Raw genomic sequence first — 15,250 nt, 5'->3', positions numbered from 1 at the left:
AATATTTCCTCGGAGAGACCAATATTTCCTCGGAGAAACCAATATTTCCTCGGAGAAACCAATATTTCCTCGGAGAAACCAATATTTCCTTGGAGAAACAAATATTTCCTCGGAGAAACCAATATTTCCTGGGAGAAACAAATATTTCCTCAGAGAAACCATGATTCCTCGGAGAAACCAAAACTTTCTCAGAGAAACCAATGTTTACTCATAGAAACCAATTTTTTCTTGAAGAAATCAAAATTTACTCGGAGAAAGAAATCTTTCCTCGGAAAATCAATATTTCCTCCGAGAATACAGTACATCCTCACAGATGACAACATTTCCTCGGAGAAATTAATATTTCCTCAGTGAAACCAATATTTTCTCGGAGAAACCAATATTTTCTCGGAGAAACCAATATTTTCTCGGAGAAACCAATATTTCCTCATAGAAACCAATATTTCCTTGGAGAAACCAATATTTCCTCGGAGAAACAAATATTTCCTCAGAGAAACCATGATTCCTCGGAGAAACCAATATTTCCTCAGAGAAACCAATATTCTTTCGGAAAAACCAATATTTCCTCACGGAGAAACCAATATTTTCTCGGAGAAACCAATATTTTCTCGGAGAAACCAATATTTTCTCGGAGAAACCAATATTTCCTCAGAGAAACCAAAATTTCCTCATAGAAACCAATATTTCCTTGGAGAAACCAATATTTCCTCGGAGAAACAAATATTTCCTCAGAGAAACCATGATTCCTCGGAGAAACCAATATTTCCTCAGAGAAACCAATATTCTTTCGGAAAAACCAATATTTCCTCAGAGAAGCCAAAATATCCTCGGAGAAACCAATATTTCTTAGAGAAACCAATATTTTTTCGGAAAAACCAATATTTCCTCAGAGAAACCAATATTTTTTCGGAAAGACCAATATTTCCTCAGAGAAACCAATATTTTTTCGGAAAAAACAATATTTCCTCAGAGAAACTATATTTCATCGAAGACAACAGAATTCCTGTTGAAATCCTTTTCTGCATTCTTTATTTTATTTATTATTTATTATCAGCATGTAAATGTTCACAAATAACCTCCTGTCTTATTGGAGTCAAATCCATATTTAATGTCTTGCACTGTCCAAAGGAATATCTATATTGCCCTCCATTTAAAAAGTTTCATGATCGATTCACAACACATTACTGCAAACATTTCCCTTGAAACCTTTATCAGAGTTACAAAAAAGGAAGATTTTGCCATATTAAAATCTGCAAGTTACATTATTGAAAAATCAAACTTGAAAATCAGCAATTCTCAGGTAGAAAAACTCAGATACAGAGGTGGCTTAACTTAGAGGGGAGGGGGGGTATCGGGACTTAAAAAAATGGATTTAACAATGTTTATGCCTGCATGTCATCAGTAAATCATTTAAAATTTTGTTAATTTAAAAATCATTTGTGTTCTAAGTAAAATTTGAGAAGTGTCATCACATTTCCCCTTCCCAACCATGACCGTGTTAGGGTTGAACCAAAACACCTTTATAACTTCCAGGGTTACCCAAAAATGATCAGTCTGTAAAAACTCCCGAATCTGTAAAAATAGAACAGTTAAAGCTTGATTTTTGGTTTCTGCATTCAAGTGACTAATTTGATGGTTTACTAAATGATTAAGACAGTTTTTCCATACAAGTAACCCTAAATGCAAGAAAACGGACTAAAAAAAATCCGAACAATCGTCTCTGAAGTCTCATCCTTTCTGGGTTCTGTATCTGTATGATTTTATAAACTTTCAAAAATTATAAAAACTGAAGACGACGACACTTAAAAGACGACATGACACGACACGACGACACTTAAAACATGCTTTGAACTTTCCCTAAACATACACTATAGATAAATATGTCATTACGGTTTTTAGAGCTCATCTAACAAAAAAGTATGACGTTATTCTATGATGGTAAAGTAAGAGTTTCACGCTAAGTTAAAATATTTCATGAAGAGCTTAAAAAGAAAATCAAGTTTTTCAAAGCTCGCCTGAATTCACTTTGTAATCTTTACTCTAAACAAAATTTACAAATTATTAGTATTTTATATCGTTTACAAACTATTAATCTCAAAATTAAACCTTTTCCAAGGTTCCTTTACCGTAACTGGAGAACAAAACTCTTAACTAACTCTTAAATTCTCAGATTTAAGTAAGATACAACAGATTTTTAAAGTTAAATTCAAGATTTTGATCTGCAGAAATACACAAAACACAAGGAATTTCATTTTAAGGGTCTCTGTATCTTACTCAGTATTAAAATTTTTCAGTTTTTTGAAGTGGTCTAGGTCCTGCAGTTTGCGTAAAGGAAGCTTAAAATAGAATATATTTGAGATGCTGAACAGTTAAAGATATAAAATACATGTATTTATCTATTTTTGTTGTGTTGAGAATAATCCTCAAAATTACAAGTGAATTCAGGCAAGATTTGAAAACTTAATTTTTATTTAGGACAAACATGAAATATTTCCACCTGTTTCTGTAACGCCATAAACTTATTTTTTTTAAATTCAAAACCAAAAACCCTAAATACCCTATAATATTTGACTATAACTTTATAAAGGATATTTCTAACTCTAAGGAAAAACCAATAATTTTATTTTACAAACAAAAAAATCATAATTTCTTATTCTAAATTTCCCGACATGAATTCATGTTTTGAAATAGCAAAAGCTACATTTATAAATTTTTCTCTTTAAGTCACATCATCCTTTTTATCCATATAGATAAATTATACATTGTACAATATAAAGGTACAATTTTCATTACAAAAATAAAAAATCTAAGCATTCTAATTGCATGGTGGGTAGAAAAAATCTAAAGAAACTGAGTTTTTGCAACAAAATCAAACTTTCTCATGCCTTTATTTTTGCAAACTTTGATATTTCAAGCTTAGACACTTTGATCTCACAGAATTCATAGTTTAAAATATCAAGTGTCTACGACATAGGGTTGCACAGATATAGGGATTAGAAAACCAGAGTTTGTGGCAAAAATTCAATTCCTTTGCAAATTTTTATTTCTGCCTTTTAGCCTTGACGTCTTTAGGACGTAGAATCAATCGTCTCCGAGGACTAGCTAAGCTTCGCAGAGTAGTGTTAAGAACGAAACTATCAGAGTGGTTTAAACTTCTCAACCCTGAACCAGGCTTAACAGGTTTAACAATTCTAAAAGGTTCTGTTGGTTCCTCTTGGTTTTCCAGTTCCAATTGTTGTTTTATTTCTGTCTTTGCTCTTGGGGTTTCTGGCTCTTTTAACTTTTCTTCTTCTTCACGTTCCTCGAAAAGTTCTAAAGATTCTTTGAATGCTGCTGGCTCTTCTGTTTCTCTTGGTTCTCCATTTTTTCTTGGATCTCCATGTTCTCCTAATTTTCCTTGATTTTCTCCTGATTCATCTTGTTTTCCTGATGTTTGAAGTTCTACTGGTTCTCTTAGTTCGCCTAGTAGTCTTGGTTCTATAAAAGCTTTCTCGAGTTGTCCAGTTTCTTTGAAATCTTCTTGATCTCCGGGTTCTCTAGGAGTACATAGATCTAAGGAATGTGCAGAATAGTTTAATTCTCTCGTGTTTCGGATTTCAATTTTTTCTTTGTTTTCTGATTCTCTTGGTACTTTTTTCTCAGATTTGTCTGTTTTTCCAGATTCTACCAATGCACTAGTTTCTGTTTCACAGGATTCTACAGGTTTTTTTCCATGTTTATCGGCACACTTTTTACCTTGTTCTTCAGAGTCTTCTGTCTCCCAAAGATCATGATTACCGTTCTGGCTAGTTTTATTATCATACTTTATTTCTCCATGATAATCTTGAGAAGTGTGCAGAGACGGTGCAAATTCATTACAGGAGATAGTAGACGTGTCTGAACAAATATTTGAGAAAAAAATAGAACCCGCCGTGGGTTCGTAACTTAAATCAGTATCAGTATAGGACGTACTAATTGTTCTCAAGCAGGTAGACTGTCCTATACAGGACGATTGACAGTTGAAGGACGGGTTCGCGGAGCAGGACGAATTATCGCTCCAAGTTCTCTCCGACAGGTCCAACATACTCTGACAACTTGATATATTTGTTCTTCTTCTTCGCCTAAATAATAACAATTAAATTCTATAAAATCGAGTCATTATGTATACATATCTAATCTGTACATTAAGTCCTATATACCCGGTATATATATATATATATATACAATGTATATATATGACAAAGCTCTTCGCTCATATACATATATTAGGGTGTATGTATGTGTATATGTTATCTATGGCCTATAGGTTTCCAAACAGACGGACCGAATTGGCTGAATTTTTTTTAGGAAACCCATGGGTACCCGGGGGTGACGAAGGCTAAACAAATTAGAAATTTGTTTTTCTAAAATAAAGCTCTTCTATCATACATATATATATATATATGTTATAGCCGGCCAAACGTCAAATGGGTTGACATTGTTGAGGGAACCCATTCAAAAATTTAATTTTTTTCCAATTTTTTTTATTTTACGAGCAACGCCGGGCACTTCAGCTATTATACAATTAAGTCCTTTATAGTAAAGCCTCATGCAGTTTATAAACAAGGCATATGCCATAGATATTTGATTATGTCCTAATCAATCAAGTACTATTAAATTAAGTCCGAATACATCATATCCTTTTAATAATTAATCAAGACCCTTTAAGTCTTGACTAATCGAGTTCTATGCTTTAAGTCTTCTTAATCAAGTATTATCTTATCAAGTCCAATATGTCAAGTCCGAATACATCATATCCTTTTAATAATTAATCAAGACCCTTTAAGTTCTGATTAATCGAGTTCTATGCTTTAAGTCTCCTTAATCAAGTATTATCTTATCAAGTCCTAATATTTCAAGTCTGAATTTATCCAGTTCGAAGACCGATTGAATCAAATAATTTGGGATCTAGTCATAATTAGTCGAGACCTATGTAATCAAGTTCTAACTTATCCCTTACTGATGATAATAATAATAATCAAGTCTTATCTTAAAAAGTCCTAATATGTCAAGTCTGAATTTATCCAGTTCGAAGACCGATTGAATCAAATAATTTGGGATCTAGTCATAATTAGTCGAGACCTATGTAATCAAGTTCTGATGATAATAATAATAATAATAAAAATTAACTTATTAAGTCGTCTGCTGTTAGGATATTTGTTTACCTATTTTTGATTAGGAATCCTTTATATCTATTTCTCTGGAACAGATTTGCTTCTGTTTTCTCATCTTCAGCTACAATTTCTTCACACTAAACATTATAAAAACATATTAAATAATGCTTGAAACTGCTTTTAATTCAAAATTAATATTTCAGCAGTTTATTTGTAAGGTTCGCTGGGGCAACTTGAACTTCAAAACTTATTGTAAATTGTATTATAAATCTTAGTATTTGTTTTTTTTCAACTGAAACTGTGTACAGCAAAGTCTATTAGAAATCTGAAACAATATTTAGTTGTGCCAACAAAAGAGTTGAGTCATAGCCACAAACTCTGATTTAATAATTCCTATATCTTTGCAATCCAATGTAGTAGACCTGATATATTCCAAACTATGATCAAATAATCTAAGTTTGAAATATCAAAGGTTTACATCATCAGATTGTAAAGATATAGGGATTAGACAATTTGAGTTTGTGACAAAAACTCAGTTCCTTTCTGACAAAAACAAATTGAAAAGATTAAACTTGGATTTTTATATTTAACAGAATTCTTAGTTTGAAATATCAAAGGTCTTCGACATAAGGTTGCAAAGATTTAGGGCTGAATTCCTTTAAAAACAGATTTGAGGATATTAGTTAATATTCAGTTATAACTAGTTATTACATAGGTTTGAATATTACCTGCAAAACATCTAAAGATTTGCAAGGAGTGAGGGAAAGAGCTCTAGGGGTTGAAGGATACCAGATATGTTTCCAGGGACTCCAGGGGGTTTTTAGGGACTCAGAAACAGGTTTCTTCGATAGCATTGACAGATTTTGAAGACTTCCAAACCAACTCTAAAGAAAACCTTTATAATCTCAAAATGAAAAAGATTCAAATTAAAATCATCCAGGTTTTGTATTTGATGAGCCATTGAAAGAATAGAATGAAAGTTTATTCAGTATCCACATCCTAGTTTTGACTTTTTTCATATTTTCATATCTTGTCAAATGTTAACTTTTTTAAATACATACTTTAATTTGTTGCCTAATTAATCTTTATAGTCCCAGTTTAGAAAGCAGTTAATCTTTATAGTCCCAGTTTACAAAATAATTAATCTTTATAGTCCCAGTTTACAAAATGATTAATCTTTATAGTCCCATTTTACAAAATCAAGTATTAACCTTTGATACTGAGTGTTTTAATGAAATATCCTTGTTTTCAGTTATTTCAGTTATTTCAGTGGTTTGTTTACGTCTGAGGTCTCTATCATCCATCTTTTTATCATTTTCTGTGTTCGTTGTCTGTCTTGTTGAGATATGTTCTGTATTCGTTTGCCACACGAAAGTTTTCTCTTCCTTCCTTGTTTGCTCTTTATATTTTTCTTCTTTAGAATTTTCAAAAATTGACATATTTTTTCCTTTTAATAATTGTTCATTATATAATGTTTTTAATTCATTTTCCTCATTTTCTGCTTCCTGTTTATTTTCATTTTGACTTATTACTTCACATTCGGGCTTTTTTGTGTTCTTAATCAATTCATTGTTTGATAATTCGATCACTCCGTTAGAATACTCCTTTACCATATCTTTTTCATTGTTTGATAATTCGATCACTCCGTTAGAATACTTCGTTACCATATCTTCTTCATTGTTTGATAATTCGATCACTCCATTAGAACACTTCTTTACCATATCTTCTTCATTGTTTGATAATTCGGTCACTTCATTAGAACACTCCTTTACCATATCTTCTTCATTGTTTGATAATTCGATCACTCCATTAGAATACTGCTTTACCATATCTTCTTCATTGTTTAATAATTCGATCACTCCATAAGAACACTCCTTTACCATATCTTCTTCATTCTTTGATAATTCGATCACTCCATTAGAATACTCCTTTACCATTTCATCTTTTCTTTTTGGCAGTTTAATCTTACTGTTATCTTTTCTATTTCCCTCCTCTATATTTTCTTTTTCCTCCTCTTCTCCGTTCTTCAATACTTTCCAAACTGTGGTTTCCTTTTCCTGTTTATTTTCTTTCTCCAGGAGCACTTTCCGTCTACTCTCAACTTTATCCATCCCAACCTCTTCATCTAGAAGAAAAAAAATGTAAAATCATTGCCACCGCCCCCCCCCCCCCTGCGGCGACAATAATATTTTAGAGCAAATATACAAGGTTACCCAAAAAGCATGAGACTTAAATGGCGAATTATGTTTTTTTTTTATTTTAACTATACATAGTCTTTTAGTGGAAAGGAATTGAGTTTTTGCCGCAAACTCTGATTTTATAACCCCAAAATCTTTGCGACCCGATGTCGTAGATCTTATATATTTCAAACTATGAATTCTGTTTAATTGTGAACTGTCATATTATCTTTCCAACATCTTTCCCATATTCACAACATCAGATTATTAAATGCATTTCTTAGTTTACAGGGTGTCCCAGAATACATGATCCTGCAACATTTTAGAAAATAAAAGTCAAAGTATAAAACATAATGAAATAATAATACAGGGTTACCCACGTAGGATAAAACTTTAACCAAAACTTATTAAATATAAAGATCCACAAATGTTATTTTAGTGTTGTGCTATAAATAATTAGTCTTTTAATTACCAACTAAATGATTTGTCAATAAAAAAATAAGTTTACAGCTGAAGGGAAGCTGGGCTGAAATGTAAGATAAAAGATCGAATAAATTCCGAACAATCGTCTCTGAAGTCTCATTTCAGTGGGTAAACATGTACGCAGCAATCTTTAAAGTACAATAATATAATGTTTCCTATGAAACTATTAAATGCAAAGATGACTTTTGCACTTAATAAATGACTCAAAATCAACCTCAAAATAATCCCATGAATGAGACAACTGTGTAGTGTGTATTTGCTTTCAATATCCTTAAAAATTCTCCAATGTCGACTTCCTATTCCACAGATTTAAGGGGCTCTCTATATCTTTCATACAGAATCTAATTTTTTCTTTGAGACACCCTGTAAGCAAGAAATGGGCGGGGAATAGCGGTGAGTAGGGCGGGCCTGGTACAAGATACATACAGCAGGGTGAACTCAAGCGTAACTAAAGATATACGATGTTAATTCTATTTAATTTTCTGGTTAAAGATCCGTAGATTGTCAACAACTCGTCATACTACTCAGTCCCACCACAAACCATATATTTTACAAATCAAATGTAATTAAACAATTGTTCATAATTTAGAATGATGGAGGGTGGAAACATAATCTCCTGTTTTGAAAATCATAAAATTCCCTTCAGGGACAGTTTTTTTTATAGATAAACATCAATAAAATAGGATAAATGGAATCCCCCCCATCACTAAAAAAAATAGGAATCCAATTCTTACCGGTAGAGAAGAAAGGATTCACTCCAAACCCGTTAAACAATATGTCCTCTTCAGAATCAAAAATCTCGCCAACTAAAAATGATAATTCCCATTAGTCTGCATTAAAGATTATCATTAATTGGATTTATATTAAACTTTTATGCACAAAATTTGTGTAATGTTCCAGATAAAAAAAAAAATAGAATTAAATGACTCAATTAAAACTCAAATGCAAAAACACAGGAGAACGGTAAAGTATAATTACTAATAAGCTTTATAATTTGTAATATTATCCAATAATAAATTGATAAGTAAATGAGGAGATAATACACAAAATACAAATATACTTCGAACCTGTCCTTAGGGCCGAATTATTGTTATAATCCTGCCAAGAACCTGATTCTTCAGACTCAGATAGAGTGTAATAACTGGATCCAGACATATCATCACTATCATCATCATCATCATCATCCTCCTCATTTTCATCATTAACATATTCGTCATCATCATCGTTATCAGAAACGTACTCATCTCTATCAATATGCTCATCAAGATTATCTTTAGGTATTTGAGTAGGTTTGCTTGGAAGAAGATCAATAGGCTGACTGGATTGTAAATGATTCAATTGTTTAATAGACAAATCATCCAGGTGTTTAGTAGATGGTTGATTGATTAATTCTTTACTTGATGGTTCTAGAGAATTGTTAACTTTTTCAAGAAGAAGATGGTTGGACAATTGTTTATTTTGATCTGTTACTACTTGGTTGCTTGGTTTCAACTTGGAGTTATTTGTTGGTAAGACAGCAGAAGGATTGAGTAACTGGTTGGCTGGATTGTTCGGGTGTACATTGGCAGGATTGTTAAGGTGTACAACAGAAGGATTAGTTAACTGGTTGGATGGATTGTCTAACTGTACAGCAGAAGGATTAGTTAACTGGTTGGATGGATTGTTTGTGTGTACAGCAGAAGGATTGTTAAGGTGTACAGCAGAAGGATTAGTTAACTGGTTGGTCAGATTGTTCAACTGTACAGCAGAAGGATTAGTTAACTGGTTGGTCAGATTGTTTAACTGTACAGTGGAAGGATTGGATAACAGGTTGGCTGGATTGTTTAACTGTACAGCAGAAGGATTAGTTAACTGGTTGGTCAGATTGTTCAACTGTACAGCAGAAGGATTAGTTAACTGGTTGGTCAGATTGTTTAACTGTACAGTGGAAGGATTGGATAACAGGTTGGCTGGATTGTTTAACTGTACAGCAGAAGGATTAGTTAACTGGTTGGTCAGATTGTTTAACTGTACAGCGGAAGGATTAGTTAACTGGTTGGTCAGATTGTTTAACTGTACAGCAGAAGGATTGGATAACAGGTTGGCTGGATTGTTTAACTGTACAGCAGAAGGCTTAGTTAACTGGTTTGTCAGATTGTATAACTGTACAGAAGAAGGATTGGATAACAGGTTGGTCAGATTGTTTAACTGTACAGCGGAAGGATTAGTTAACTGGTTGGCTGGATTGTTTAACTGTACATCAGAAGGATTGGATAACAGGTTGGTCAGATTGTTTAACTGTACATCAGAAGGATTGGATAACAGGTTGGGATTATTACTATTTTGAACGACAATATTGTTTATGGTTGACTTCGTTGGTAATTCTTTGTTGACCCAAAATTGAGGTAGACTTGAAGGTTGTGTTTCCAGGTAGTTTTTAGGAAAATAGGTTGACTTGTTGTGTAGTGGAGTTGATGTTTGGTTGATATTAGATTGATAAATACTTGAATACAAATGCTTTATGATTAATCTTTGCTTTTCAATCAACCGCTGCTGTCGATTTATCACCTTAAAAATAATTGTATCTTAATATTCAGAAAATTGTTAAAGTTTTGTATAATATTAACAGATTTAAATTTAATTACTTAAAATAAAACCTCAATTAAATACAAAAACCATTTATCCTGTTAAAGGGAATTCCCAATTCACAATGATACCCTTGAATTAAACTTTTATCTGATCAATAGTCTGATTCAGTAGAAGTAAATATTTCCATTTACTGCTAATTGGATAATGAGCTAGATAGAAAGATAGACGTTACCCCCTTTCCTATTGGTTCAGAATAAACAGCAAACACATGACTGAACCCTGATTGGATCTAATGGACTCGGCATACAGGAGTGATAATGTGGAAGATTTTGTTAACAAGTATTTAATCCTTTTAATTATAGAGAAAGAAGATTAGAAGTATTTAATCCTTAATTCTTGAAGTTTGCAGTCGCTATTATAAAGAAACCACAATTGAAAATAATCAGTTTTCAAAATTATAAACATTAATATCTAATTCAAATACTTGATCAGACAAAGCTAGATACCGCCGTTAATCAGGCATTGCCATTTTTATACAGAGGGGCACTTGTAATTACGCTTACAGACCCTTTACTCTGAAATAACTTTTCATATTTTATAGTTTTTTTGGGTTAGAAAATACCTTGGAAAGAAGTTTTTGTTTTCTTTGTAGTCTGATCTTTAAACTCTCTATCTGTTTATCTATCTGATACAACATCAGGTTTTCATCAAACCTTTTATTCCCAATCATATTATCTGATAGAACAAGCACCTAAATACATTTTAAAGTCCTTAAAATTTAATAACTATCCATTTAATATTACTCCGAAATTAGAATATACAAGACACTCAGATAAAGTTCGTCTAAAGATTTTTCTCGACTTTTAAGTGTCGCAACACTTTCTAGTTTAAGTGTAAAAGGAGTAATTGGCAAAATCTGCTATCTTTGCCTGAGAGCGTCTTTGGTCTTTATTAAAGCTTATTTCAGAATAGACAGAAGAGTTTTTTTTTACATTTGTATTAGCCAATTACAATACAATTGTATAACTTAGAATAATTAGAAATAGGAACCAAAAAGGTCCGGTTGCATAACATCAATATTTAGGAATAGGAACCAAAAAGTTCCTGTTCCATAACATTAATATTTAGGAATAGGAACCAAAAAGTTCCTGTTGCATAACATTAATATTTAGGAATAGGAACCAAAAAGGTCCTGTTGCATAACATCAATATTTAGGAATAGGAACCAAAAAGGTCCTGTTGCAAAACATCAATATTTAGGAATAGGAACCAAAAAGGTCCTGTTGCATAACATCAATATTTAGGAATATGACCTAAAAAGGTCCTGTTGCATAACATTAATATTTAGGAATAGGAACCAAAAAGGTCCTGTTGCATAACATCAATATCTAGGAATAGGAACCAAAAAGGTCCTGTTCCATAACATTAATATTTAGGAATATGACCTAAAAAGGTCCTGTTGCATAACATTAATATTTAGGAATAGGAACCAAAAAGGTCCTGTTGCATAACATCAATATTTAGGAATTGGAACCAAAAAGTTCCTGTTGCATAACATCAATATTTAGGAATAGGAACCAAAAAGGTCTTGTTGCATAACATCAATATTTAGGAAATATTTTAGTTTGTCGGGTAAGCAGTTACGAACGGTTCTTTCAAAATGAGAAATGCATGTTTTTCAATCATGTTTTGTTTCAGATTGACAAACCGAAAAACTTAATTTTGGACGAATACACCGCTGATGAAATCCCTTAATTGTCATGTAACACCCGTCTATATAAGTTTTATCACTCCCGGAGTACTCATAGGTTCCCTCAAAAAATGTCAACCAATTTGGTCCAGACGTTTGGCCAGCTGTGAGGAACAAACATATTTATATACAGTGGTAGGCGATTATATCAGAAAAATCAAAACGAATTTTGATTAAACAGCATGGATACACATTAACATACAAGTCAAGAGAAGCTTTCAATTAAAAAGCTTCTCTTTTATTACTTTTAAACTTGTAATTCGAAAAAAGCTTGTTAATTAAATTAAAAGTCGTCTTCATTGCATTGATATAATCGCCTATCCTTTATTTAAACTAAGAGAGCTTTATTATATAGATTGTCCAGTTGAACTCCGTAATATATATGTGAACTACGGCACAACACAACACAAACTGACCAGAGCTCAGAGCTCCTTGTGATTTCCCGTTTAATCATCCATGCTACAGATCCATATGGTACATCTGTAGGATTTATCCTTATATCCAAATATCCATTTATTCCTTTATCCATTTATTTATTTATATATTTATCCTATTTATCCATTTATCCTTTGATTGATCCATCTATCCTTTTATCCATTTATCTTTTTATCCATCTATCCTTTTATTCATTTATCCTTATGTCCATTTATCCACTTATCCATCCTTCCATTTATCTTTTTATTCATTTATCCTTATATCCATTTTTCCATCCATCATTTTATCCTTTTATCCTTTTATTCATTTATACTTCTTTTATTCATTTATCTTTTTATCCATTTCTCCTTTTTTCATTTATACTTTTATCCATTTATCCTTTATCCATTTTTCCTTTTATCCATTTATTCTTTATCCATTTATTCTTTTATCCATTTATTCTTTTATCCATTTATTCTTTTATCCATTTATTCTTTTATACATTTATCCTTTTGCCCATTTCTCTTACCATTTATCCTTTTATTCATTTATCCTTATATCCATTTATCCATTCATCCTTTTAGCCTATTATTCATTAATACTTTTATCCATTTATCCCTCTATCCATTTATCCTCATATCCGTGTATTCTTAAACTATGAAGATATTCATCTATGAGTGTATACTTTTTCTATTTACATTTATGTTGAGACCTTATAAATTCTGGAGCTCATTTTTGATCATATATTCTTATATTTATTTATCCTTTTTCTATCTATGCGTGTTTTATCTATCCGTGTATTTTTATTAAATTTACATTCATATCCATATTTCCGTGTTCTATTTAATCTGAAAACTATATACCCTTATTCTGTTTTATTCTTACATTTTTGTGTCTTTATACTATATTATTCTTAAAGTCATATATTCTTATTTTATTTGTTTTCTTATTCTTAGAATTTTATATTCTGCTTCCTTCTAATTCTCTAAATCACATTATAAACCTCCTTGAACCCCCTTCCTCCCTTTCCCCCTTTAAAACCTCCCAAAACCAGACACATCCCTCTCTCTCACCTCATTAAATACATCTTACCCTCCCCCTCAAGTCCAAGACAACTCTAGAAGCTCCTAAACCTCCTTATCTTCTAGAACTTTATAAAACCTCCTTGTAACCTCCTTCCTCCCTATAACCTTATTAACCTTCCTAGAATTAAACCTTTCTTGCTTCCTAGAAACTCCGTAACCTCTTAAAAATATTCTTCCCCTTCTGACTAGACCTTTTCACTTCCTGACTATACCTTTTCACTTCCTGACTAGACCTTTTCACCTCCTGACTAGACCTTTTCACCTCCTGACTAGACCTTTTCACCTCCTGACTAGACCTTTTCACCCCCTGGAATAGACCTTTTCACCTCCTGGAATAGTCCTTTTCACCTCCTGACTAGACCTTTTCACCTCCTGACTAGACCTTTTCACCCCCTGGAATAGACCTTTTCACCCCCTGGCTAGACCTTTTCACCTCCTGACTAGACCTTTTCACCTCATGACTAGGCCTTTTAATCTTCTGACTAGACCTTTTTACCTCCTGACTAGACATTTTTACCTCCTGACTAGACCTTTTCACCTCCTGACTAGACCTTTTCACCTCCTGACTAGACCTTTTCACCTCCTGACTAGACCTTTTCACCTCCTGACTAGACCTTTTCACCTCCTAACTAGACCTTTTCACCTCCTGACTAGACCTCTTCACCTCCTGACTAGACCTTTTCACCTCCTGACTAGACCTCTTCATCTCCTGATTAGACCTTTTCACCTCCTGACTAGACCTTTTCATCTCCTGACTAGACCTCTTCACCTCCTGAATAGACCTTTTCACCTCCTGACTAGACCTTTTCACCTCCTGACTAGACCTCTTCACCTCCTGACTAGACCTTTTCACCTCCTGACTAGACCTTTTCACCTCCTGACTAGACCTTTTCACCTCCTGACTAGACCTCTTCACCTCCTGACTAGACCTTTTCACCTCCTGACTAGACCTCTTCACCTCCTGACTAGACCTTTTCACCTCTTATAACTTTATAAAAGAGAAATTTCCTTGATATGCAGACAGATAGATTACAGGAGTAAACTTTATAGATTAACATGAATTTCCAACTAAATTACAGACTATAAACTTTTATTTCCAAACAATTAATGACAAATCTAAATAAAAAGTTGTTAAGATCATCAAATAAGCATTATTCACTGACTGAAAGTAAATGATAGAGCTATGAACGAAACAGAAACAAGTGATACAGAGACAGATCAAAGAAACAATCGATACAAATACAAGAGATACATAGACAAGGGATTCATAGACAAGAGTACAGAGCCAAAAGATACAGAGACAAGTGATACAGAGTCAAAGGATAAAACAGGGTATAACATGTCAAGGGATACAGATACAAGAATACAGAGACAAGAGATACATAGATAATTAATACAGAGACAAGGGATAGATAGACAAGGGATACAGAGACAAGAGATACAGAGACAAGGGATACAGAGACAAGAGATACAGAGACAAGGGATACAGAGTCAAAAGATACAACAGGGTATAAAATGTCAAGGGATACAGATACAAGAATACAGAGATAAGTAATACAGAGACAAGGGATAAAGAGACAAGGAATACAGAGACAAGGGATACAGATACGAGGGATACAGAGACATGAGAAACAGAGCCAT

At 32.8% G+C, this 15,250-nt stretch overlaps 2 protein-coding genes across 2 annotated transcripts; both read right to left on the bottom strand.

The window, feature by feature from the left end:
- Window positions 1–2,985: 2,985 nt before the first annotated feature.
- On the bottom strand, window positions 2,986–6,569 carry LOC111707061 (uncharacterized). Its single transcript, XM_023480063.1, has 4 exons — window positions 6,344–6,569; window positions 5,861–6,016; window positions 5,184–5,269; window positions 2,986–4,100 (listed from the first exon to the last, which is right to left on the bottom strand). The coding sequence occupies exons 1-4, from the start codon at window positions 6,434–6,436 to the stop codon at window positions 3,041–3,043; spliced, it is 1,395 nt and encodes a 464-aa protein (XP_023335831.1). The 5' UTR covers window positions 6,437–6,569; the 3' UTR covers window positions 2,986–3,040.
- Window positions 6,570–7,594: 1,025 nt separating this feature from the next.
- LOC111706674 (uncharacterized protein DDB_G0287625-like) lies at window positions 7,595–15,250 on the bottom strand. The gene is made up of 7 exons (XM_023479585.1): window positions 15,219–15,250; window positions 14,245–14,580; window positions 14,043–14,202; window positions 13,851–13,916; window positions 10,983–11,111; window positions 8,999–10,339; window positions 7,595–7,621 (listed from the first exon to the last, which is right to left on the bottom strand). Exons 1-7 carry the CDS (start codon window positions 15,248–15,250, stop codon window positions 7,595–7,597), a joined length of 2,091 nt encoding a protein of 696 aa, XP_023335353.1.

This window comes from Eurytemora carolleeae, unplaced genomic scaffold (assembly GCF_000591075.1).
Source record: "Eurytemora carolleeae unplaced genomic scaffold, Eaff_2.0 scaffold52, whole genome shotgun sequence".
NCBI lineage: Eukaryota > Metazoa > Arthropoda > Copepoda > Calanoida > Temoridae > Eurytemora > Eurytemora carolleeae.
Note: the sequence above shows the minus strand (reverse complement) of the source record. Positions and strands in the feature narration are given on the sequence as shown.

Bases quoted from the DNA above. Each gene is read 5' to 3' on its own strand.
- LOC111706674 (XM_023479585.1), bottom strand. From the start codon at position 15,250: ATGGCTCTGTTTCTCATGTCTCTGTATCCCTC. The intron at 14,581-15,218 runs GTATCTGTATCC...AGAGGTGAAAAG, and splicing joins CTCATGTCTCTGTATCCCTC to GTCTAGTCAGGAGGTGAAGA. The intron at 7,622-8,998 runs GTTAATGATGAA...AAAATGTTGCAG, and splicing joins ACGATGATGATGACGAATAT to GATCATGTATTCTGGGACAC.
- LOC111707061 (XM_023480063.1), bottom strand. From the start codon at position 6,436: ATGGATGATAGAGACCTCAGACGTAAACAAACCACTGAAATAACTGAA. The intron at 6,017-6,343 runs GTTAATACTTGA...GGTTTTCTTTAG, and splicing joins TAAAACACTCAGTATCAAAG to AGTTGGTTTGGAAGTCTTCA. The intron at 4,101-5,183 runs GTAAACAAATAT...GTTATTATTTAG, and splicing joins GGATTCCTAATCAAAAATAG to GCGAAGAAGAAGAACAAATA.